This window comes from Eucyclogobius newberryi, unplaced genomic scaffold, assembly GCF_026437365.1.
Source record: "Eucyclogobius newberryi isolate DKJ021-1_F unplaced genomic scaffold, fEucNew1.0.hap1 SCAF_2, whole genome shotgun sequence".
Taxonomy (NCBI): domain Eukaryota; kingdom Metazoa; phylum Chordata; class Actinopteri; order Gobiiformes; family Gobiidae; genus Eucyclogobius; species Eucyclogobius newberryi.
This window is the reverse complement of record NW_027315834.1, coordinates 47,352,052-47,379,295: the sequence shown is the minus strand read 5'-3', so window position 1 is coordinate 47,379,295 and position 27,244 is coordinate 47,352,052. Positions and strand designations below refer to the sequence as shown.

At 46.6% G+C, this 27,244-nt stretch overlaps 1 protein-coding gene across 5 annotated transcripts in view; it reads right to left on the bottom strand.

Moving 5' to 3' along the window:
* The window catches only part of osbpl8 (oxysterol binding protein-like 8), a 71,057-nt gene that overhangs the window by 24,666 nt on the left and 19,147 nt on the right, over positions 1–27,244 (bottom strand). For 4 of the 5 annotated variants that reach the window (XM_072453282.1, XM_072453285.1, XM_072453283.1 and 1 more), the window contains exons 1-7: positions 26,694–26,879; positions 11,111–11,184; positions 10,643–10,723; positions 6,368–6,469; positions 4,446–4,649; positions 2,063–2,147; positions 353–506 (exon numbers count right to left, since the gene is read on the bottom strand). In XM_072453282.1, coding sequence (XP_072309383.1) covers positions 353–506; positions 2,063–2,147; positions 4,446–4,649; positions 6,368–6,469; positions 10,643–10,723; positions 11,111–11,184; positions 26,694–26,844 — 851 coding nt within the window. In that variant the 5' untranslated portion in view covers positions 26,845–26,879. Of the gene's footprint in view, positions 1–352; positions 507–2,062; positions 2,148–4,445; positions 4,650–6,367; positions 6,470–10,642; positions 10,724–11,110; positions 11,185–26,693; positions 26,880–27,244 lie in introns of those variants that run through there. The other variant, XM_072453284.1, reaches the window with a different exon arrangement.

Below are 27,244 nucleotides of genomic sequence, written 5' to 3'. Positions count from 1 at the left end.
AGGTGTTAGCGTTAGCATACGTCATGTAGCTGAAGGTGTTAGCGTTAGCATACGTCATGTAGCTGAAGGTGTTAGCGTTAGCATACGTCATGTAGCTGAAGGTGTTAGCATTAGCATACGTCATGTAGCTGAAGGTGTTAGCGTTAGCATACGTCATGTAGCTGAAGGTGTTAGCGTTAGCATACGTCATGTAGCTGAAGGTGTTAGCGTTAGCATACGTCATGTAGCTGAAGGTGTTAGCGTTAGCATACGTCATGTAGCTGAAGGTGTTAGCGTTAGCATACGTACACCTGTTCATGTTCTCTCCTCTGTTATGATGTGAGTGGGTGGGTTTCTGCTGCGCGTCACTCACTGCATGTTGTGGGCCCTGAGGAGGCTGTAGAAGTTGATGGAGTGCTCTCCTCCGGTGGCCACCGTGGGGTCTTCTTTCCCCTCTCGGATCATGGTCCTCTTCAGCAAACCGGAGCACTTCAGAGCCAGCTCCAGAGCGTCCATCCAACACCGGCCTGCGGAGGAGGAGAAGAAACAACAACCGACAATCGGCATCGTCACTGCGTCTTTCAAGCACGTTGGATTTCAGTGGCTCTTCTGTCCCTTCTCTACAGGACACACGGGACAACAGAGGATATCACGAAAGGACCAGACTGTACCTTAGAGCACGAATGAGTCAGATGTTTTGCCCCATGTGTGATAATTACATATACTAATTGTGACAGTTTTAGAAGCAAAATTAAGTCTTTTTAGTTCAATCTCACGTCCAAAAAATAGACCTGCCGTAAATGTAAAGAAGGTTTTTATCTTTCGTGCATGTGACTGAAATTAATCTGTTTTCTGACAAATAAACCTGACTTGCCTCTAGAATAAATCGTTATCAAAAAGTATTTCTTGTAAAGTTTGTGCAGCACTGAAGTTGGAGCCTTTGCTTTGACTCTTTACATCACACACACTGTAGAGTTTGCAGCTGCAGCGCTTTGGTCCAGATCAAGGGCCTCGGCCTCATTATTCTGCTCTGTCTGTGTCCAGAATGTGACCGTCCGTCCACACTGCAGCGCCGGATCAGAGAGAAATATGGAAATATATATACACACGTTTATCGCTCTGTGACTTAACTGTAACTTTAATGTTTGACTGTGTTTAGTCCTGTTGTAATGCTGTTTCCTCATCATATATCTATCTGTTTTGACGCGTCCCATTTCTGATCTACACACTGACATACATGTAGTTCAGTTTGGGTAACTCTGACATACATATAGTTCAGTTTGGGTAACTGACATACATGTAGTTCAGTTTGGGTAACTCTGACATACATATAGTTCAGTTTGGGTAACTGACATACATGTAGTTCAGTTTGGGTAACTGACATACATGTAGTTCAGTTTGGGTAACTCTGACATACATATAGTTCAGTTTGGGTAACTGACATACATGTAGTTCAGTTTGGGTAACTCTGACATACATATAGTTCAGTTTGGGTAACTCTGACATACATATAGTTCAGTTTGGGTAACTGACATACATATAGTTCAGTTTGGGTAACTCTGACATACATGTACTTCAGTTTGGGTAACTCTGACATACATATAGTTCAGTTTGGGTAACTCTGACATACATGTACTTCAGTTTGGGTAACTCTGACATACATATAGTTCAGTTTGGGTAACTCTGACATACATGTAGTTCAGTTTGGGTAACTCTGACATACATATAGTTCAGTTTGGGTAACTCTGACATACATATAGTTCAGTTTGGGTAACTCTGACATACATATAGTTCAGTTTGGGTAACTGACATACATATAGTTCAGTTTGGGTAACTCTGACATACATGTACTTCAGTTTGGGTAACTCTGACATACATATAGTTCAGTTTGGGTAACTCTGACATACATGTACTTCAGTTTGGGTAACTCTGACATACATATAGTTCAGTTTGGGTAACTCTGACATACATGTAGTTCAGTTTGGGTAACTCTGACATACATATAGTTCAGTTTGGGTAACTCTGACATACATATAGTTCAGTTTGGGAGATGTTGGTGGATAGATCTTTCTTTGTTTCTTACCGTCGGACTCTGAGGCGGCTCTGAATATGAGGTGGCTGCTGGGTAACGGCTGAGTGATGGAGCCCACCGCTTCTCCCTTAGGGCCCTGAAAAACACAATGTTTACATCACGTTTGCAAGTTTGGAATGACAAACGGCTAAAGAAGAAAAACTCTAAAGGAGGACTCTGAAGGAGGACGCTAAAGAAGGACTCTAAAGAAGGACTGTAAAAAAGACGCTAAAGGAGGACTCTAAAGGAGGACTCTAAATCAGAACTAAACCAGGTCTAAGCCAGTAATTAACCATGGAAAAATCAGCTTTAAACTAACTTAACAGACGCTAGAATAACCAGGAAATGAAGGACGTCAAGGCAGTAACAAGGCTGTAATAAGGCGGTAACAAGGCGGTAATAGGGCGGTAACAAGGCAGTAACAAGGCGGTAATAAGGCAGTAACAAGGCGGTAACAAGGCGGTAACAAGGCGGTAACAAGGCAGTAACAAGGCGGTAATAAGGCAGTAACAAGGCGGTAACAAGGCGGTAACAAGGCGGTAACAAAGCTGTAACAAGGCTGTAACAAGGCGGTAACAAGGCGGTAATAAGGTGGTAACAAGGCGGTAATAAGGCGGTAATAGGGCGGTAACAAGGCGGTAACAAGGCTGTAACAAGGCGGTCTTTTTAATTCTAGCTATAGTCAATAGTATATTTGAATGTGCAGAACTTTTTAAATCTATTTTGTCATTCACAAAGTTGTGTTTGGTCCTGATCTAATCCTGAATAATGGTTAAACCATGGTGTGTTTTTGCACAATAGTTTATAGTGACATTAAACTGTTATACTGTGATCACTATTAGAAATATAGCAGTAATAAAGGAGGATTTAGCTTGGACTAAACCAGCATTAAACTGGAACTAAAGAATGACTAAAGCAGAACAACTTCTGAACTTGAAAATACTTAAACCGGATCAAACTTGGACTAAACCAAATCAAAACTAGCATAAAACTGTGACTACATCAGGATCCAAGATTAAACCAAGTCTAGAAATAAGAAGCAGACCAAAACTAAACCAGGACAAAGACTAAACACAAAACCCAAATGTAATGACGAGCGTTTGTTTTTCACACTTTTATGCCCGGTGAACGTGTCAAAGTCTGAGCGCTCTGACGCCTTCATTAAAGCTCGTCATAAATGAAAGAGACCGTTACAAAAGCGTCAGAAAAGCTCTCAAACTCCGGGTCAGAGCGGGATTTGAACGGGACAAACTGCAGCTGGAGCGGAAGAGCTAGGTTTTATCCTCTCCATTAGTCTGAGATCATTATGAGTGGATCATGAGTCCATTTGTGTTATTGTATTTTTGATGGTTTAACAAAAACGTGGGACAGAGTCTAATGTCAATCTGACTCAAAAGGGACATAAAGCGCTGAGTGAGGATCATGTATTTTTGGGGTGTGGCTCAGGCGAGTAGCGTTGCTCTGGGTTTTAACGGGAAGAAGACTCTTTTCAATCGCACTATTTCAACTTCCAATCCGTCCGTCGTCATTAAAAAACGTGTGTAAATTAAGGATATCTATCGATACAGCGCGATACTAAATGTGGTGGAACAGTATCCATATCGTGGGTGGCTGTATCGAGTCATTGTTGGTATAATTTCCCGATTATTTTGTCACCGCGCAACAATTGTGTTTCTCGTTGAAAGAAAGGAAACTTGTTTACGCCAAAAACACGTGACATTTTGACTGTTTTGATGATTAAAACCGGCGTGTTTCATCTGGAGTTTAAAGTGACATATTGTAGAATATCACAAGCGATATATCGATTATCACGCGTATCGTAAAATTGTGATATTTTGACCATTTTGATGATTAAAACGGGCGTATTTCATCTGGAGTTTGTGCCGGTCGAGGTTTAACAAAGAAAAACGTTGTAATACTGTATTGGGTTCTTTAAAAAACAGTGACATGTCGTAGAATATCACGAGCGATATATCGTATTAGCGCATGTAGCGTAAAATCGGGATATTTTTGATGATTAAAATGGGCGTGTTTAATCTGGAGTTTGTGCGGGTCGAGGTTTAACAAAGAAAAACGTTAAAATGTATTGGATTCTTTAAAAAACAGTGACATGTCGTAGAATATCACGAGCGATATATCGATTATCGCATGTATCGTAAAATCGTGACATTATCGTATCGTGAGCCGTGCGTTGCGTGGGATCGTGAGGAGCCCCGGCCCTAGAGGGAGTCGCCTGCATTTCTCCTTTTGATTTCACAACCTCCCGGCCACGCCCCGGGCTCTTCTCGACTCAAAAGCGCTCAGTGAATCGGCCCGTTCGCACTGGGACGCTTGACGTTTGGGACGACCAGAGTCCACGAATGACCCCTGACCCTTGTGCGTTGGATTGTCCCACCTTGACGGCCCAGATGCTCTGCTCCAGCGGGTGGAAGAGCTTGAAGCAGAAGCCATCCTTCTTGGACGGGCGCTCGATGAGTTCGCAGGCGTTGAGCAGCACCGTGCCCACCCACTGGCCGTTCTTGTGGGTCTTGTAGATGAGCAGGACGCCCGGCTTCAGCACGCACCACAGCTTCGTCCAGCTCTTCAGCGTGCCACGGATCTGCACAACACGTTTAAACAGATGTGTGTGAGTCACTGCAGCGCTCGGACGCCTTAAACCCTCTAAAAACCCTCGTCTGTACGCACTGGGCCAAAACTCATCTAATGTTCAATTGTTTTGAATTTGGCAAATATAAGAGAGCGACTTTATGTGTCTCTGGTGTGATGTCACTTCCTGTATGAGTGTCTCTGGTGTGATGTCACTTCCTGTATGAGTGTCCCTGGTGTGATGTCACTTCCTGTATGAGTGTCTCTGGTGTGATGTCACTTCCTGTATGAGTGTCCCTGGTGTGATGTCACTTCCTGTATGAGTGTCTCTGGTGTGATGTCACTTCCTGTATGAGTGTCTCTGGTGTGATGTCACCTCCTACATATTTTTTTCACATTTTCTCCACAAATACCTGCTCGATCGGTGTAAAACTATTATTTATATGTACAACAGGTATAAATACACCAAATAAAGTCAATATTAGAACATCGTAAACACACGTCATGGGCACTTTAAAAGGTTCGTACACCTTTGCCTTCTCGTATATTTTTATCTGTCAAATAATACATTCTGTTTCTTTTTCATTTTCAGTTTTGGTTGTGAGGAAACAGTTACAGAATTTACCAGTGAATTTTGTAAAACAGCAAGTACAATTTTTAGCCCCAAAAAATGGCCAAATTAAATATTTTATTTAAATCTTAAATATAATTAACTTAACTGTGTTTTTTCACACTTTTACATTTGTGTATCTGTTCTTTTAGCAACAAAATACTACTTCTTCCCCCACTGGCTTTGTTTATTTATTTTATGAAACTGAAGTATTCAATATATACTTAATATACATTGTTCACCTTTTCAAACATTAGATTCCTTCACTTTACAGGATTAAAACGAGGAGCAGAACGTTACAGTTTTAACGTGTCTAGAACGTGGAGTTCTGCAAAATTCATCGCCTGAAAGTGAGAAATTTGGCAAATTTGAAATTGTGAATCAGACGACACAAACTGCTGTACGTCCCGCGCTCGTCCCCTCGCGCTGTACGTCCCGCGCTCGTCCCCTCGCGCTGTACGTCCCGCGCTCGTCCCCTCGCGCTGTACGTCCCGCGCTCGTCCCCTCGCGCTGTACGTCCCGCGCTCGTCCCCTCGCGCTGTACGTCCCGCGCTCGTCCCCTCGCGCTGTACGTCCCGCGCTCGTCCCCTCGCGCTGTACGTCCCGCGCTCGTCCCCTCGGGCTGTACGTCCCGCGCTCGTCCCCTCGCGCTGTACGTCCCGCGCTCGTCCCCTCGCGCTGTACGTCCCGCGCTCGTCCCCTCGCGCTGTACGTCCCGCGCTCATCCTGCGCTGTACGTCCCGCGCTCGTCCCCTCGCGCTGTACGTCCCGCGCTCGTCCCCTCGCGCTGTACGTCCCGCGCTCGTCCCCTCGCGCTCTACGTCCCGCGCTCGTCCCCTCGCGCTCTACGTCCCGCGCTCGTCCCCTCGCGCTGTACGTCCGACGCTCGTCCCCTCGCGCTCTACGTCCCACACTCGTCCCCTCGCGCTGTACGTCCCACACTCGTCCCCTCGCGCTGTACGTCCCACACTCGTCCCCTCGCGCTGTACGTCCCACACTCGTCCCCTCGCGCTGTACGTCCCACACTCGTCCCCTCGCGCTGTATGTCCCACACTCGTCCCCCCCTGGTAATACATGGATTAAATCTACACAAATGCCACTATGTCGAGGGCGGTCCAGACCTTGAGCCAGTCGGCCATGACGATCACAGACGGGTCAGTGATGGTGCTGAGCAGCTCTTTGGTCGCGCGCTTCTTCTCCTCACGGTAGTTTTTCTTCTGCACCTGGAAAAAACAGCAACAAACCATCAAAACACCCGGAACACAATGTGCTCTTAATGTTATTATATTTACCAATGCACCAATTTTAATTTATTCAATTTTATTGACATTTATTTCAGGGACATTTCTGTAAATATGCCAGATATATCGGCCCAGTATCGGTTGATATTCATGTCACTCAGTAATATCGGTTTCAGCCCAAAAGCATAATATATATATATTTTTGAATTTTCTGCTGTTACAGGAGGAGGCGGAGCAACATGATGATGACACACAAAGTTGACATAATGTCATGGCTCTCTTGAGTTTCCAGATAGACTGATAGTCTCAAAGTGCAAGAGACGGTCATCATCATTTGACCAGTTGAATAGTAATATAATCATATTCAATGACAGAAAACTAATTGTAATCGACAGTGGCATTATTAAAGATGAAACCATTTGTGAGTTTCATTAATAACACACTTTATTTGTAAACAACGCACCATATTTCGACCTCAAGTCTCAAAGTAGAATAGAAATAATACAAATATGTATTGCAGTGGAGCGAACCTCTGTGTGGTCTGTATTTATGTGTAACTCGCTCTGCTTCACTCCGAGTCGCTTTTGTGAGAGCAAATCCAACGATCAAACAGATTATTGATGATGTGGTGCTCTTGTGACTTAAGTGTGATTTACTGTTGCTCACGGCGACACACGACCTTTACGGGCCAAACATCTGTGTCTCCAGCAGCAGCGACACATGGACCATTCAGCGAGTAACGAGTGAGCGACACGTGGACCATTCAGCGAGTAACGAGTGAGCAACACATGGACCATTCAGCGAGTAACGAGTGAGCGACACATGGACCATTCAGTGAGTAACGAGTGAGCGACACGTGAACCATTCAGCGAGTAACGAGTGAGCGACACATGGACCATTCAGTGAGTAACGAGTGAGCGACACGTGAACCATTCAGCGAGTAACGAGTGAGCGACACATGGACCATTCAGCGAGTAACGAGTGAGCGACACATGGACCATTCAGTGAGTAACGAGTGAGCGACACGTGAACCATTCAGTGAGTAACCATTCAGCGAGTAACGAGTGAGCGACACGTGGACCATTCAGCGAGTAACGAGTGAGCGACACATGGACCATTCAGCGAGAAACGAGTGAGCGACACATGAACCATTCAGTGAGTAACGAGTGAGCGACACGTGAACCATTCAGTGAGTAACGAGTGAGCGACACGTGAACCATTCAGCGAGTAACGAGTGAGCGACACATGGACCATTCAGCGAGTAACGAGTGAGCGACACATGGACCATTCAGTGAGTAACGAGTGAGCGACACGTGAACCATTCAGTGAGTAACCATTCAGCGAGTAACGAGTGAGCGACACGTGGACCATTCAGCGAGTAACGAGTGAGCGACACATGGACCATTCAGCGAGAAACGAGTGAGCCACACATGAACCATTCAGTGAGTAACGAGTGAGCGACACGTGAACCATTCAGTGAGTAACGAGTGAGCGACACGTGGACCATTCAGCGAGTAACGAGTGAGCGACACGTGGACCATTCAGCGAGTAACGAGTGAGCGACACGTGGACCATTCAGTGAGTAACGAGTGAGCGACACGTGAACCATTCAGTGAGTAACCATTCAGCGAGTAACGAGTGAGCGACACGTGAACCATTCAGCGAGTAACGAGTGAGCGACACGTGGACCATTCAGCGAGTAACGAGTGAGCGACACGTGGACCATTCAGCGAGTAACGAGTGAGCGACACGTGGACCATTCAGCGAGTAACGAGTGAGCGACACGTGGACCATTCAGTGAGTAACGAGTGAGCGACACGTGGACCATTCAGCGAGTAACGAGTGAGCGACACGTGGACCATTTGGCGAGTAACGAGTGAGCGACACGTGGACCATTTGGCGAGTAACGAGTGAAAACATGAACGTGTTTCATGAGCGTGTCATGAAACAGCCTTTGTTTCATACACACAGCTTCTATGACTTTTATTTTGAAAAACAACAACAACAACTCTATTCATGGCTTTGAGTCACATGACTTACTTGTGGTCACATGTCGAAGACGTCACACATGCTGTTGATCACATTTTCATTTGTATTTCATGTTTTAGATTTTCTTAGATGTTTTTAATGTTTTTAGAAATGACACTTACAAAAGCACGTTCCTTAATGTGTTAGAGCTCCCTCTGCTGACAGCAACAGGCATGAACCATGACAGAAACATTTCATCCAGAAGGTCGCTCTGATTAGGGCTGTGCTCAATATATCGATATTGTGATGGACTTCTTGTCAAGTTCTACACTTCTGAACCTACAGACGGCTGAACCTACAGACTTCTGAACCTACAGACTTCTGAACCTACAGACGGCTGAACCTACAGACTTCTGAACCTACAGACGTCTGAACCTACAGACTTCTGAACCTACAGACGTCTGAACCTACAGACTTCTGAACCTACAGACGTCTGAACCTACAGACGTCTGAACCTACAGACGTCTGAACCTACAGACGTCTGAACCTACAGACGTCTGAACCTACAGACTTCTGAACCTACAGACGTCTGAACCTACAGACTTCTGAACCTACAGACGTCTGAACCTACAGACGTCTGAACCTACAGACGTCTGAACCTACAGACGTCTGAACCTACAGACGTCTGAACCTACAGACTTCTGAACCTACAGACTTCTGAACCTACAGACGTCTGAACCTACAGACGTCTGAACCTACAGACGTCTGAACCTACAGACGTCTGAACCTACAGACGTCTGAACCTACAGACGTCTGAACCTACAGACGTCTGAACCTACAGACTTCTGAACCTACAGACGTCTGAACCTACAGACGTCTGAACCTACAGACTTCTGAACCTACAGACTTCTGAACCTACAGACGTCTGAACCTACAGACTTCTGAACCTACAGACTTCTGAACCTACAGACTTCTGAACCTACAGACGTCTGAACCTACAGACGTCTGAACCTACAGACGTCTGAACCTACAGACTTCTGAACCTACAGACTTCTGAACCTACAGACGTCTGAACCTACAGACTTCTGAACCTACAGACGTCTGAACCTACAGACTTCTGAACCTACAGACTTCTGAACCTACAGACGTCTGAACCTACAGACTTCTGAACCTACAGACTTCTGAACCTACAGACGTCTGAACCTACAGACTTCTGAACCTACAGACGTCTGAACCTACAGACTTCTGAACCTACAGACGTCTGAACCTACAGACTTCTGAACCTACAGACTTCTGAACCTACAGACTTCTGAACCTACAGACTTCTGAACCTACAGACGTCTGAACCTACAGACTTCTGAACCTACAGACTTCTGAACCTACAGACTTCTGAACCTACAGACTTCTGAACCTACAGACTTCTGAACCTACAGACTTCTGAACCTACAGACGTCTGAACCTACAGACTTCTGAACCTACAGACTTCTGAACCTACAGACGTCTGAACCTACAGACTTCTGAACCTACAGACGTCTGAACCTACAGACTTCTGAACCTACAGACTTCTGAACCTACAGACTTCTGAACCTACAGACGTCTGAACCTACAGACTTCTGAACCTACAGACGTCTGAACCTACAGACTTCTGAACCTACAGACGTCTGAACCTACAGACTTCTGAACCTACAGACTTCTGAACCTACAGACTTCTGAACCTACAGACGGCTGAACCTACAGACTGTTGAAACAAGGCGGAGTCTGAGGAGCTGAACATGTGACTTCATCAGTGTGAACATGAGATTCTAATGCATTTTGTTATTCTCCTTAATCCAAACATAATTTAAGTCAACATTTAACACCGGTTTTAAGGGATGTTGTGAATCAGGACTCGTATCGTAATCGCTGTGATCGTGGTTTGTATTGTATCGTGAGGGACAAGGCGACACCCAGCCCTAGTTCTAACACATCATGTGACCACGGAGAACGTGACGTGAGGGCGGAAACCAAGATTTCAGAATTGGTTTCGATGAGTTTATGACCTTGGTTTATGGCCTGACAAACTGAGCACGAGATGTTTTTGGAGGTTCAGAGAAAGAAGACCTCGTAAACAAGCTTGAACTGACGCAAAAGTAAAACTCCCCGCGTGTTTTCGATGACGGGTGAAGTTTAACGGTCCCGGGCACCAACCTTGAGGGACTCCTTCTTGGTGAGCTTTCCTCCGGATGCCGACACATCTTTGTCCGAGCCGTTGTACAACTTTGTTTCAGACTGAAACAGAAAAGAGGCACGTGTTTGTATGTAAGCGACATTAAAAGCTTCAGTTGACACAGAAATCCTTTTAACTGAAATAAAATGAGTCAAATAATAGAAATGTCGGTTGACAAAGACGCAGTCGACCGATTAATCAACAACACCAAGACGATATTATGAGTAAAAAGACCTGCAAAAGTGCAGAAATATCACTTTCCACTCGTCTCTGGCCTAAATCTTTACAGTTTTTCATTTAATATTCAGCAGAAGATGAAGCATGAGTCACGTCCGAGTGCTGCAGTGAGAGAGAGGAGACGCTCTACCATCTCCCGTCTCAGAGTCAGATTAAAAACACACAAAAGCACAAACAAAGAAACAGAAGTAGATAAATGTGAGTTTGTTTACCTTGCTTTTGGAAATGGACTGAGCGTCTTCTTTCAGAGGCAGCGGCAGAAGGTCCTCTTTGACTCGCTCGAAGCCTGAAACGAGAAAACACGCAGCATGTTTAGAGTCTTTAGAGTCTGTTCACGCAACTTAGAGCTGCACAAAGAGAAAAGGATCGCAGTTTTTCTTCCTCGTGTCGCTCGAGCGCACGTTTAGAGCTGTTTTTATTTCAGTCAGAGCAAATAAAACAAGTCTTTCAATGTTAATGTCATGAACTAAAAAATAATAATAGTTGTTATCTTTGATTTTCGGCAATTACTAATGATTGAATGTTGATTAAATATAAAAACATATGAATTGCACCATCCAACTTTACTTCACATCTATTAAAAAGATTGAGTTGTATCATCTGGAGACATTTCATTTGTTAAAGATTAAGACACAAAAGACATAAAACAGACAAAGCACAAGACAGAGTGATATTCAGAACGAAAAATAAAATTACAAATAGACATTGACCAACATAAATACAAACATGAAAAAGATGAATAAAAATACAACTCTAATTTGGTCCAAAGTCGGTCAAATTTGTCCATTTGTTATTGAATGTCTATTTTCCCCCATTTGTTTAATGTCCATTCCAGTCCTTTGATCGTCGGTGATGTTGTGTCGTCCAGTCGGCTTGTGATGGCATTTTTCCTGTTTCCAAAAGTACAATCCAAAGGTCTCCAAAGGTCTCCAAAGGTCTCCAAAAGTATCCAAAGGTATCCGTTAATCATGTCCGTGGCAGGAGTTCTGAGGCCTAGTGCATAGTGGTAAAGGTCAGAGAGCCGTCTGCAGTGCATCTGGTGTAATCCCTCATTCGTCCAGGAGGGGTCCACTGTAAACGAAGATTCAATTGCATCATCTGGACTCTGATTTACATAAACAGGACGTTTCGACTCTCATCCAAGAGTCAATCTCCATCTCTAAAAAACACTGCTGTGGCGCAGGGTGAAATTACAGTCCTCCACAAAGAGACGCAAAAAAGCACCAAAAACAACAAGAATCTTCTATAATTTACAGACTGTTCCCTCTGCTTTGATGGAACATTCTGTCGACAGTTTGCCCTTTTAGTCAAACAAAACAAATGTGAAATCCAAGTGTTTTCAAGGATAGAAAAATACCTAAAAGTAAGAGGACACTCCAGCAGAAACAATATTATGCACAAATAAACACCTCTGTAATCGAGTCCGTGGTGAGTAACGACATTTCTGTAGCAAAGGCTCAAAACACAACGTAAAAGTCTACGTCCCTGCGAAATATTTAGTTTGTACGTGACGTTTGAAGGAAGAAAACCAAGTCGACAGTTTTGTAAAACCAGATGGACAGGAACGCTCACATTTATCACCGACATGGACTTTGTAATCACGCGCAGCAGAACTCGTGACCGTTCACTCCCGAAACAAGACGTTTTCGAGCACTTTCATTGAGGTTATTAGCTGCCGTGAGGTGAGTTGAAGTGTCCTTCATCACCCCCTGCCATCAGAGCAACAGCAGATAAACTACTTTCAGCTTGAATTTCACAGCACAAAGTTATATCGAGCGAAACGAAAGCGCCACAGACTCGTTCATCATATTTCTGCCGCTCGAGTCGGAGCTTGAGCGGCGTTCGCACCGTTTCGCTGAACTTTCAATCTACGACTCGCTGAACGCTCTTGCCCTCGAAGCTCCGTCGTAGGAGCGCTCCGTCGTAAAGGTCAGTTCGAACGGTGAGTCAGATCTGGGCCGATCCGCTGCGGGGGACTCGGGCATCAAGCCAACAGCGCCGCCCTTGTGTTTAACCGACACGATCTCAGGACGGGCGCTCTTTACCGTCCGAGAGTTTATCATCAAGGCGACACGGAGCGACCAATGTTGACACAAACAGCGTTAAATCCACGCTCAGACTTCTGGGTTTGCGATGACATATTTGATGAAACTGTAGTAGTTTGTTGCGTGTGGATATTTTAAGTCATTACAGAGATATTAACCATAAACCACGTTAAATAATCTGTAAACTGAACATTAAAAAGTGAATAAACGGTAATCTCTTTAGTGCGGCAGGAGCAGACAAAAGGCAGATAAACAACTCCTCAATCACATTACGGCTGTGACCTTTGGTTGGCCTGGTTAAATCCGGTCGCCGTGGAGATCCCTGGCAGCTTAAATATTTGATGGATCTTGTCCTTTCCACGCACGCCGGGGAAACCAGCAGAACAAATCACAGGTTCAGAGGGAGACCATGGCAAGAGTCTGAGTGAAACCTCAGAAATGTTCACTCGTGCCGTTTGTGACGAGTGAGACCAGGTTACCCAGGCAACGGTCACAGATAAATGTCAACAATGATAGAACGGGAGGACGTGTTCTTGTGACGACCGTGAGGGACGCACTCACACACTGAGCTCTAGAACACTGGTCATCACAAACACAGTTGGATTCAGCTTCATTCATATTTGTTTGATTCATCTTCTTTACAAGGCTTTCTGTTTGAACTCTCCATGAACAGTTATGTAACAGGTCAAACTCACTCTGAACATCCTCATTACTGCACACTCACATTAGCACTTGAAAGCCCAGAGCTGTCGCAGTAACTGTAATACTGCAGTAACTGTAATACTGCAGTAACTGTAATACTGCAGTAACTGTAATACTGCAGTAACTGTAATACTGCAGTAACTGTAATACTGCAGTAACTGTAATACTGCAAACTGCACTAGAGCTCAAGAGAGCGCATAAGCAGACTTTATATGTGATGCTGTTTTAACTGTGCTGCCTCTGAGCTGAGCTCACTGGGCTTATTTACAGACAGTGAGAGGAAAATGCGGCGTGTCCAGACTTGTCTCTATGACCGCTGTGCCCGGGCACACCGCGCTACAGCCCGGGCACACTGTGGTACAGCCCGGGCTGTGACGCGGTGTGCCCGGGTGAAGTGACAGCTTGGGTCAACACCAGTGGATGTGTGATCTCACCAAATCCAAGTGATACAAAATCATCTTTTCTATAGGCAATGTTTAGTCGTAAAGTTGTAAAACATGAAATGCAAAAGCAGAGCAGAGTCCAATAATGCGTAAATGTCCTTCAATTAAGACAGTGGTCAATATAGTGTAAAAACACTCTTATTTACAGATCTGTCATATACTGAGTATTCACTATGATTCACAGCTGCTCTTGTTTTTGAAGCACAAACTTGAATTAAAAACTGTAACTGTGTTAATTACGTTCGGATATAATTTGAATATGGACAACTTTAATAAACTTTGGACCAATTATGTTTCCTCTCTGTGTCTTGAGTGTGTTGTATTCTAAATTAGATTGTGTGTTTTTCACATCCTCATTCAAAACATTGAACACTTTAAAAAACAAGACGTGAGAGTCTAAAATATAAACGGCTCATGCAAGAATCACATGTATTCAAGAAGGTTTAACAAACTAACACTGTGTTGTTTGCAGAGGATATTATAATATCTATATAATGGGAATCTTGACAAACTATTCAATATATGACTTTGATTTGATCGTGAATTAATTGTACTGTTCTAGACACGTCACGATGTCGTAAACGCACGTAGTGACGTCATGACGGCGTTGCACACGCGCTCGGTCGTTGGCCCGGACGCCTTCCAGTATGAGTCACATCAGTGTCTCGTGTTTCCTCCGGTCCCTGAAGGCAGCACACGGCGGGCCATCTGCTCACACTCCACTCATCTCCACGACAACCAGGCCGAAACGCCCCAGAGCCGACCAGACCCGAGAGAGAGCCGTCGCCAGGGACCTGAGCAGGGATTCCACGGACGCCGAGGGAAACGCTTTGACCACGCTCCATGTTATCAGACTTTAAACATGCTCGAGAGTGACTTTAGTCTGGAAGCTCAAAACGTCAGAATAAAACTGAATCAACAACTGTGTCTCTGAGTTTTGATTCCATCTACTGGCTGCAGAGGGAATTACACAGGTTAATCATAAACAACTGGAATGTTGTTGTGAGATGCTAGGTAGCCATCGCGTCAGTGCCGCCCCCTAGTGTCATGGATCGTGTCAGCGCCGCCCACTGGATCGTGTCGGCGCCGCCCCCTAGTGTCATGGATCGTGTCAGCGCCGCCCACTGGATCGTGTCGGCGCCGCCCCCTAGTGTCATGGATTGTGTCGGCGCCGCCCCCTAGTGTCATGGATCGTGTCGGCGCCGCCCCCTAGTGTCACGGATCGTCTCTGACATTGCGTCCACAGTTAGCAGGAGCTGTAGCGCATCTGCTTCGCACTCTGAGCATGTTCCCGTGTTCTGGAGTCGTGTCGTGCAGCTGAGCCTCTGTAACATTTATAACTGCTTTTCCTGGTTTTCTCCTTCACACGTATCGACTTCAGTTGTCATTTATTTAGCGTTAGACCGACAGCGCAGCTCATTAAAAGGCCCGAGGTGGATCTGGACTCCAGTGAAGCAACGTGCTGAGATTATGCACCTTATATTTACATAAAAGAAGAAGGGTTTACTACAAACTAAATAATGACACGGTCTGTTTGAACTTTGGCTGGACAAAATGTCACAAAAGTATCGCTATTGCAATATTGGCCGCTAACTAAATCCATCACGATAACACCAGGGTGCTCCAGCTGCGCCATGGTCTTGAAATACATTACAAAAATACCATTCATTAGTGTCAATCAATAAGTCCAAGAAAATTGTGAATATTAAAGTGTCATTTTGTGACTTTCTTTACTTTAAGTCTCTCTTCAGAATCTCAATAGGTCTTCCAGGCTAAAGCAGAACTAAGTAACACTTTCACCTTATTGAACGCCTTTGTAAGTCGCTGTGGCGGTTAAATATGTATTACCTGTGCGTTTCAAGTGCTCGTCGTCGCCCCCTGCTGAGCGGAAAACAAGCCTCGCCAACATCGACCCGAAGACAACTCTCCTGAGAAACCCTGGCCCTTTTTGAAATATCTGGCAAAGTTGAATGTTTTTTGTGTAAGATTATACCGTCCTATTTCAATTAAAACCATAAAACAACAACAACGGGGAAAACAAAAAGCCCAAAGTCTAAACCCTGCTCCAAACCGCTCGCTTTTACCGACAGGATCGAGTGTAGAATGAGTACAACAATTGAAAAAGCTCAACAATGACTGAATCTCAATCCCAATTCAAATCTGATTTATTGCACAGCTCTAAAACCGACACAAGGAAAACACTTGCACTTCAAACAGAAAGACAAAAAAGCTAACAAAAAAAGAAGAAAATGGAAGTAAAGAAGCTCGTGACAAACATGAAGACTGAAGACTTCACGCGTCCCTGGACAAACAACAATCAGAACGTCCGGCGCAAATATCTCAGACCTGAAAGTAAATGTCGCATGTTGATGGCGGAGCAGACGAGATCATCAGGTTTTATGTCAAATAAAAAAGGTTTAGTGGCGTTTGTTGTTATAACACCAGTTTCAGACTAAATCAAACGCTGGACAAAAGTTGGAAATGAGCTCTAAATCTGGCGAGCAACAGTCGAACGTGCACTTTTCCAACCGATAAAACGAATAACATAATAAATACTTCTAATAGTGTAATGCAGTTTTCTTGAGCCCGTCTGCGGCAGTGGCACAGCGGTGAAGCACGCACCCTCGAACCGGAAGGTACGGCCGCACAGTCGAGCGCTCGACCGACAGAAGACGGACCTTTCACTCAAACTCATTTCCATTTCCTGCACAAACAAAAGCTGAGTCATCGGACGGACTGCGGCTTTCCCCGACACAACCCGGGATTGGAAGATGAATCTATCTGAATGAGACGACCGCCTCGACGGAGTAAGGTCTGTGCGTGGGCGGCGCCTTTTATATCGACAAGACACGAGCCGCCGTCTGTGAACACGTTTAAGATTCAGGGCAAGAACGGAGTGGAAAGTAAAGTAGATTAGATGGACGGAGAGCCTTGAGCGGAGGGAGGAGGTCGATATGAAGCTGTTGGGCGCTTGTTTGCTGCAGATGATACTAATTCACATATAACTCAAAATGGACACAGACAAATAGCTCCTGTTGTGGGGAAGACGAAAGACCAAGCTCATGTTCTTCAAAACTAATGTTGAAGATATCTTGAAAAGGCATATTTTTTAATTTTAGGTAATACACTCTTTTATAGTAATGGTTGAAAACGGAGTAATGATCAATGGCTGTGTCCATAAGGTGTTAGTGACATTCATTCTGCATTAAATACAAACCAGTGCAGTGTTTTTAGGTGAATATTCATCTCTTTTCTCTTAAGACCCAGTTTAACCCTAACCCTGTGGTCAGGAGGGACCAGTGGACTGTGGTCAGGAGGGACCAGTGGACTGTGGTCAGGAGGGACCAGTGGACTGGAGGGACCAGTGGACTGTGGTCAGGAGCGACCAGTGGACTTACAGAGATCACTCCACACTGAGGCGGAGCCGTTTCAGGTCATTAGCAACTAATTAAATTTCAATTCAATTAATTTTGTAACGCCCAAAGGCACAACAGACACACGACAGACTCAGTCTCAGAGGGCGACAGTGAAAAACAGATTAAACAATGTTCATAGGAACGAGGAGTGATGTCCCAGGGTCCACTGTCCTTAGACCCGCCCTCTCGGCCAGGAAAAAACTACAAAACCGCAGTAGCTAATGCTAGTTTACATGTTACTGCTAATAAATGTTAGCCTACTGCAAGAGACTCATTTCCAACTGTCCGGGTGTTATATTTTAGGATCAGACACAAAGTCCGTGCTCTTGAAAGCTTTGAGGGCGTGTCCAGAGCAAGGGGTGTGTCCGGTGCAAGGGGTGTGTCTGGTGCAGAGGGCATGTGGACGAGGAAGAGCAGATGGAAATGTCCACAGAAGTCTCTCTTAAAGGTGGAATGGACGATTTTTTTCAGCAAATGTATCATATTTCCTCGTGGCGTGGATAAATCATTTGTCCTGCCACGTATCAATCATAAAACGCACCTACCGCTCACCTGCAGCCGCGTGCGGTTCGTCCCCACGTTTCCGCGTGCCTAAGCGCATGGATCTATCATAATATAGTTCCCTCAGTGTACGGGGCAAAATGAAGACGGAGAAAGACAGTTCGAGCTGACGCAGAAGTGGACAGAAATCTACGAGAGATGCGATGCGCTCCGTTGCGCTAATAAACAAACGCACGTGTGTGTTGTATCAGTCCACACGGGGGAGTGGCATGCGCACTTCCGCCTGCGTTCTCAAATCGCCGAAAAATCGTCCATACCGCCTTTAAGTTTCAAAAGATCAACCTCCTGTCTTCTTCTAAACCCTTTTCCTTTTCAGTTTTAGCCTCTGTTTTTCAAGAGTAAAAGCAGAGAACGACAACAGCATGTGGTGATGACAACAAATAAGTCACGTGACTGAATTCCAAGCAGAGTCAAACCATTCAAGCTTCACATTTATCTCCACGTCCAAGCGCAGCCCCGCCCTGGAGCAGAGCACGTCCCTGGTGTTCAGTGGAGTCGAGCCTCCAGGTCGGTCATGGAGACTCTGCAACGTCAGCTTTTGCTCAGGTTTAAACCTCTGCTCCACTGGGCCTTGGCGAGTCCTTTACAAACAGGACAAACAAGAGCAAAGACGACGGCAAAACCAACCATGATATCGAGGTGGGACGGGACATCGAGAAAGGGGTGAGATCGGGAACACAAAATTAGACACAAACTTGTACTGCGTAATCTCCCAAACAAGAGTATAAAGTCTTATTTCACACCTCAGTCAGATTTCGTGTGATACTTGGACCTGAACTAAGACATTTACAGACACGTTTGAGCAAATGTCGCATGGATTGCCAAAGAATAATATCGTCAAAATGTCTTCGGGACAAAGCCATGGAGAAGCCAAGAATCGCCCACTACCGCAGCGTTTGAAACTGTGCCAGAGTTCAAGAGCATTTGCAAAACAATTGACAATAAACTCAATAAATTAGAACTCGTTTAATGTTGACGGCACAACATCGAGACAGTTTTAGGACCGTTTTACTGGAAGTATTTTATGCTGTTGGTTTGAGGCTCGAAACAAAGAGTCGAGAGGAACAAATGAACAGCCAAACGCGCCAAGAATCCTGCTCAGGACGTTGTGGCGGACACACATCGTCCTTTGTGGTCTGAATAATGCCTCCTTCGTCTGGACAAAGGTTTGCGACGGCTCGAAAGAAGACCACGAGAGGCGTCACGTCCTCGGTTCCACGCACAATGCAGCGCTCAATAAACGGTCTGTGTTCTTCTTCTTCTTCTGTGTTTTATGGCGGTCGGTATCCAAGCGTTACATTACCCACTATAGTTCTACGTCTCGGACTTTAGACTTTATTCTTCTTCTGTTGTTGTCGTTGCTTTCTTTCTTCTTCTTCTTCTCGTCTCAGTAATTTTAAGCGCTTCATTCGACACTTGACAAACACATTAAAACTAGCATGTTTCGTCTAAATTCAATGCGTTACACGTTCTACACGTGTTTAACATTTGGTCAACACGACTTTGTACGTCGTCCATAAGATCATCCTCCAGCGTCGAGGCTTCACTGAGGAACATGACCAACTCCAGATCTTTGTAAATGATCAAAACCAATCAATATTTTTGCGATTAGAAAAGTGCCGGACGTGTAAGTGTTTCGATCGCGGTCAGGTGTGTTCAGTTTGGACGATTCTGCTTCGAGAGCGTGTTCCGTTTACCGTTGTGTCGTTTCGTTTGGACGTCTTCTCACGATAAACGATATATCACATGTTTGCTTAACTTTACAGCATCAAGCCCAGTACCATCTCGACCATACAAGTGTGAAACTCTTCTGCTTGGGTCGTTTTACACGGAGCGGACGATCTCCAAACTTTCGGTTTTCAAGCTCGTCGTGGCGCTGTTGTGCACGAACATTTTACACAAATCAATCAACATCATATTATATTTCAGCAGCCAGACTTCAACCGGAAACGCCAAAACGACGGAAGTGCAAATCGGGAGTAAAAAGATAAACTCGTACTGACAACTACGCATTGGTTTTGAAATCGATCTTAAAAAACAGGGCAATGAACCGTCAAATCAGACATAAAAATTCTGAAATATCTCGTCGTTGGAACATTACACTTGTAGTTTCAGTTCCATTTCCTTTCCTTTTTCTTTGCGCTCTTCTTATTCCACGACCTTTGACCCCTCATTCTCCGTATCGTCGTGACAACGCGCGGCTGACCTTCATTCAGCGTTAGAAGTGCGGACTAAACCGGACACGGTGGAGCGTGTAAACGTGATGGGGGGGACAGGAAAATCCTTCTCATTTATCACTTCTCCCGTTACGCCGGAGTCACCAGCTCACGCCGACAACAAACAAACAAACAAACAAACAGCCTCATGTGTGTTTACAGTGGTGCTCGGTTTGTAATGTCGGCTTCGTCACCGTTAGCGTGCTCTCGTCTTACTTTGCACATGACATTTTCTTCTGACACGAATTGAAAAATAAATAAAAACGTCAATATTTCAATCTTTTGTGGTCGATTTTTATGGTTTTGAGCTCGACTTGAACTTCAACCACGACATTTACAGGAACATTTTAGCGTATTCCTGATTTATGAAATATCGTCGAACGAAGGAATATTGTTATTGAGGTAAAAAAAATTAAATAAATATTGGGAGAAATAATAATAATTATAAAATATAAAGAAATATTGAGGAAACAAAATAATCATTACAAAAGAAAGAAATATTGAGGAAACAAAATGATATTAACAAAATAAAGAAATATTGAGAATACAAAATAATAGTAATAAAATAAACAAAAATAGAGATGTTAATTTTTGTCCATATTGCCACGCCCATCGTTGGTCATACGGGGGAATTTTGTCAGCGAAATCTTCTAAACTCTTCCTAAAATAGACAAAATATATTTACTTTTATACAGGAAACTGCTCTGAAATGGAGTGCTCTGTTAAAACACATTAAACAAACAAACAAACAAACAAATAAAGTATATAAAAAGCCCAATAAAACAATCAATAAAATGAAAGAATACATTAAAACACACTTACACATTCACTTTGAGATAAAATCATGTTAAAAAAAGAACCGAAACTGTGGGTCGTCCATAACCAGAGCTTTAAAATCATTAAAAATCATAAAACGACTTTAACCAGTCTCTGTGTTTTGTTGACTCGTTATTGACAAATCCTGATTATTTTATTAATCCTGATTATTTTATATCCCGAGTGTCTCAATAACAGAAATGTGTTCAAATATGTCTTTAGACGTGTGAGCTGAAGTTTAAATCATCAACCAAATGTGAAATGTCAGATTCATCACAAAAGTGCAGAAATATCACCTTTAGGGAGGTCAAGGTGATTGGGTTTATTCATAATCGTCACAATATAATCGAACCAAAACATTATAATAGTGACGATTGCAGAGGCAAAATTAAGTCTTTTTGTAAAATATTTAGCCCAAAATAGACATGAATTATATTTTTGGGTCAAATTTAACTTTATTTTGTCTTTCAGAAAGTAAAATGTTGTAAAGCCACTACAGCACTTCAGCACTACCACGACCAGAACCACACGTACCAGAACCACACGTCTACCACGACCAGAACCACACGTACCAGAACCACACGTCTACCACGACCAGAACCACACGTACCAGAACCACACGTCTACCACGACCAGAACCACACGTACCAGAACCACACGTCTACCACGAACAGAACCACACGTACCAGAACCACACGTCTACCACGACCAGAACCACACGTACCAGAACCACACGTCTACCACGACCAGAACCACACGTACCAGAACCACACGTCTACCACGACCAGAACCACACGTACCAGAACCACACGTCTACCACGAACAGAACCACACGTACCAGAACCACACGTCTACCACGACCAGAACCACACGTACCAGAACCACACGTCTACCACGACCAGAACCACACGTCTACCACGACCAGAACCACACGTACCAGAACCACACGTCTACCACGACCAGAACCACACGTCTACCACGACCAGAACCACACGTACCAGAATCACACGTCTACCACGACCAGAACCACACGTACCAGAACCACACGTCTACCACGACCAGAACCACACGTCTACCACGACCAGAACCACACGTACCAGAACCACACGTCTACCACGACCAGAACCACACGTACCAGAACCACACGTCTACCACGACCAGAACCACACGTACCAGAACCACACGTCTACCACGACCAGAACCACACGTACCAGAACCACACGTCTACCACGACCAGAACCACACGTACCAGAACCACACGTCTACCACGAACAGAACCACACGTACCAGAACCACACGTCTACCACGAACAGAACCACACGTCTACCACGACCAGAACCACACGTCTACCACGACCAGAACCACACGTACCAGAACCACACGTCTACCACGACCAGAACCACACGTCTACCACGACCAGAACCACACGTACCAGAACCACACGTCTACCACGACCAGAACCACACGTACCAGAACCACACGTCTACCACGACCAGAACCACACGTACCAGAACCACACGTCTACCACGACCAGAACCACACGTACCAGAACCACACGTCTACCACGACCAGAACCACACGTACCAGAACCACACGTCTACCACGACCAGAACCACACGTACCAGAACCACACGTCTACCACGACCAGAACCACACGTACCAGAACCACACGTCTACCACGAACAGAACCACACGTCTACCACGACCAGAACCACACGTCTACCACGACCAGAACCACACGTACCAGAACCACACGTCTACCACGAACAGAACCACACGTACCAGAACCACACGTCTACCACGAACAGAACCACACGTCTACCACGACCAGAACCACACGTACCAGAACCACACGTCTACCACGACCAGAACCACACGTACCAGAACCACACGTCTACCACGACCAGAACCACACGTACCAGAACCACACGTCTACCACGACCAGAACCACACGTACCAGAACCACACGTCTACCACGAACAGAACCACACGTCTACCACGACCAGAACCACACGTCTACCACGACCAGAACCACACGTACCAGAACCACACGTCTACCACGAACAGAACCACACGTCTACCACGACCAGAACCACACGTACCAGAACCACACGTCTACCACGACCAGAACCACACGTACCAGAACCACACGTCTACCACGACCAGAACCACACGTACCAGAACCACACGTCTACCACGACCAGAACCACACGTACCAGAACCACACGTCTACCACGACCAGAACCACACGTACCAGAACCACACGTCTACCACGACCAGAACCACACGTCTACCACGACCAGAACCACACGTACCAGAACCACACGTCTACCACGACCAGAACCACACGTCTACCACGACCAGAACCACACGTACCAGAACCACACGTCTACCACGACCAGAACCACACGTCTACCACGACCAGAACCACACGTACCAGAACCACACATCTACCACGACCAGAACCACACGTACCAGAACCACACGTCTACCACGACCAGAACCACACGTACCAGAACCACACGTCTACCACGACCAGAACCACACGTACCAGAACCACACGTCTACCACGACCAGAACCACACGTCTACCACGACCAGAACCACACGTACCAGAACCACACGTCTACCACGACCAGAACCACACGTACCAGAACCACACGTCTACCACGACCAGAACCACACGTCTACCACGACCAGAACCACACGTACCAGAACCACACGTCTACCACGACCAGAACCACACGTACCAGAACCACACGTCTACCACGACCAGAACCACACGTCTACCACGACCAGAACCACACGTACCAGAACCACACGTCTACCACGACCAGAACCACACGTACCAGAACCACACGTCTACCACGACCAGAACCACACGTCTACCACGACCAGAACCACACGTACCAGAACCACACGTCTACCACGACCAGAACCACACGTACCAGAACCACACGTCTACCACGACCAGAACCACACGTCTACCACGACCAGAACCACACGTACCAGAACCACACGTCTACCACGACCAGAACCACACGTACCAGAACCACACGTCTACCACGACCAGAACCACACGTACCAGAACCACACGTCTACCACGACCAGAACCACACGTACCAGAACCACACGTCTACCACGACCAGAACCACACGTACCAGAACCACACGTCTACCACGAACAGAACCACACGTACCAGAACCACACGTCTACCACGAACAGAACCACACGTCTACCACGACCAGAACCACACGTCTACCACGACCAGAACCACACGTACCAGAACCACACGTCTACCACGACCAGAACCACACGTCTACCACGACCAGAACCACACGTACCAGAACCACACGTCTACCACGACCAGAACCACACGTACCAGAACCACACGTCTACCACGACCAGAACCACACGTACCAGAACCACACGTCTACCACGACCAGAACCACACGTACCAGAACCACACGTCTACCACGACCAGAACCACACGTACCAGAACCACACGTCTACCACGACCAGAACCACACGTACCAGAACCACACGTCTACCACGACCAGAACCACACGTACCAGAACCACACGTCTACCACGAACAGAACCACACGTCTACCACGACCAGAACCACACGTCTACCACGACCAGAACCACACGTACCAGAACCACACGTCTACCACGAACAGAACCACACGTACCAGAACCACACGTCTACCACGAACAGAACCACACGTCTACCACGACCAGAACCACACGTACCAGAACCACACGTCTACCACGACCAGAACCACACGTACCAGAACCACACGTCTACCACGACCAGAACCACACGTACCAGAACCACACGTCTACCACGACCAGAACCACACGTACCAGAACCACACGTCTACCACGAACAGAACCACACGTCTACCACGACCAGAACCACACGTCTACCACGACCAGAACCACACGTACCAGAACCACACGTCTACCACGAACAGAACCACACGTCTACCACGACCAGAACCACACGTACCAGAACCACACGTCTACCACGACCAGAACCACACGTACCAGAACCACACGTCTACCACGACCAGAACCACACGTACCAGAACCACACGTCTACCACGACCAGAACCACACGTACCAGAACCACACGTCTACCACGACCAGAACCACACGTACCAGAACCACACGTCTACCACGACCAGAACCACACGTCTACCACGACCAGAACCACACGTACCAGAACCACACGTCTACCACGACCAGAACCACACGTCTACCACGACCAGAACCACACGTACCAGAACCACACGTCTACCACGACCAGAACCACACGTCTACCACGACCAGAACCACACGTACCAGAACCACACATCTACCACGACCAGAACCACACGTACCAGAACCACACGTCTACCACGACCAGAACCACACGTACCAGAACCACACGTCTACCACGACCAGAACCACACGTACCAGAACCACACGTCTACCACGACCAGAACCACACGTCTACCACGACCAGAACCACACGTACCAGAACCACACGTCTACCACGACCAGAACCACACGTACCAGAACCACACGTCTACCACGACCAGAACCACACGTCTACCACGACCAGAACCACACGTACCAGAACCACACGTCTACCACGACCAGAACCACACGTACCAGAACCACACGTCTACCACGACCAGAACCACACGTCTACCACGACCAGAACCACACGTACCAGAACCACACGTCTACCACGACCAGAACCACACGTACCAGAACCACACGTCTACCACGACCAGAACCACACGTCTACCACGACCAGAACCACACGTACCAGAACCACACGTCTACCACGACCAGAACCACACGTACCAGAACCACACGTCTACCACGACCAGAACCACACGTCTACCACGACCAGAACCACACGTACCAGAACCACACGTCTACCACGACCAGAACCACACGTACCAGAACCACACGTCTACCACGACCAGAACCACACGTACCAGAACCACACGTCTACCACGACCAGAACCACACGTACCAGAACCACACGTCTACCACGACCAGAACCACACGTCTACCACGACCAGAACCACACGTACCAGAACCACACGTCTACCACGACCAGAACCACACGTACCAGAACCACACGTCTACCACGACCAGAACCACACGTACCAGAACCACACGTCTACCACGACCAGAACCACACGTCTACCACGACCAGAACCACACGTACCAGAACCACACGTCTACCACGACCAGAACCACACGTACCAGAACCACACGTCTACCACGACCAGAACCACACGTACCAGAACCACACGTCTACCACGACCAGAACCACACGTACCAGAACCACACGTCTACCACGACCAGAACCACACGTACCAGAACCACACGTCTACCACGACCAGAACCACACGTACCAGAACCACACGTCTACCACGACCAGAACCACACGTCTACCACGACCAGAACCACACGTACCAGAACCACACGTCTACCACGACCAGAACCACACGTACCAGAACCACACGTCTACCACGACCAGAACCACACGTCTACCACGACCAGAACCACACGTCTACTCCACGCACCCACCTGGCAGCGAGAGCGGCGAGAGCTCGTTATAGCCCCCGAACGAGGCGTTTCGGATGAGCTTTCGGCCGTCGGGGTGCGGCGGTCTGAGCGCGGCCGTCCCGCCGCACGTGGAGAAGCGGCGCCTGCCCAGGACGCCCTCTTCCTTCATCATTGGGACGGTCAGAAACAGACCTTTGGAGACGCGAGAGTGAGCGGGGGTTTTCCAGCAGCAGCGGTAGTAGAGGAGGAGGAGGAGGAGGAGGAGGTGGAGGAGGAAGAGGAGGAGGGCTCGTGAAGCGTCTGGGGAGGAAGAGGACCGGTCATGGGTTCGGGGGCTTCAGGGGCTACGGGAGGGAGCGTGTGCGTCTCATCTCTGTGCGGTGCAGAGTGCAGAGGCGGAGAGAGCGAGGGTGGAGAGAAGAGAAGGGCTAAGACCCGCCCACTCACTCACTCACTCTCCTCCCTTTCCCCCCTCTCTACTTCTCTCCAGTCGCCGCTCTCCTCGCTCTCTCCTCTCGATCACTCGCAGTCTCGGTTTAGTGTCCACACACAGGACTTAAAGCGCCCCCTAC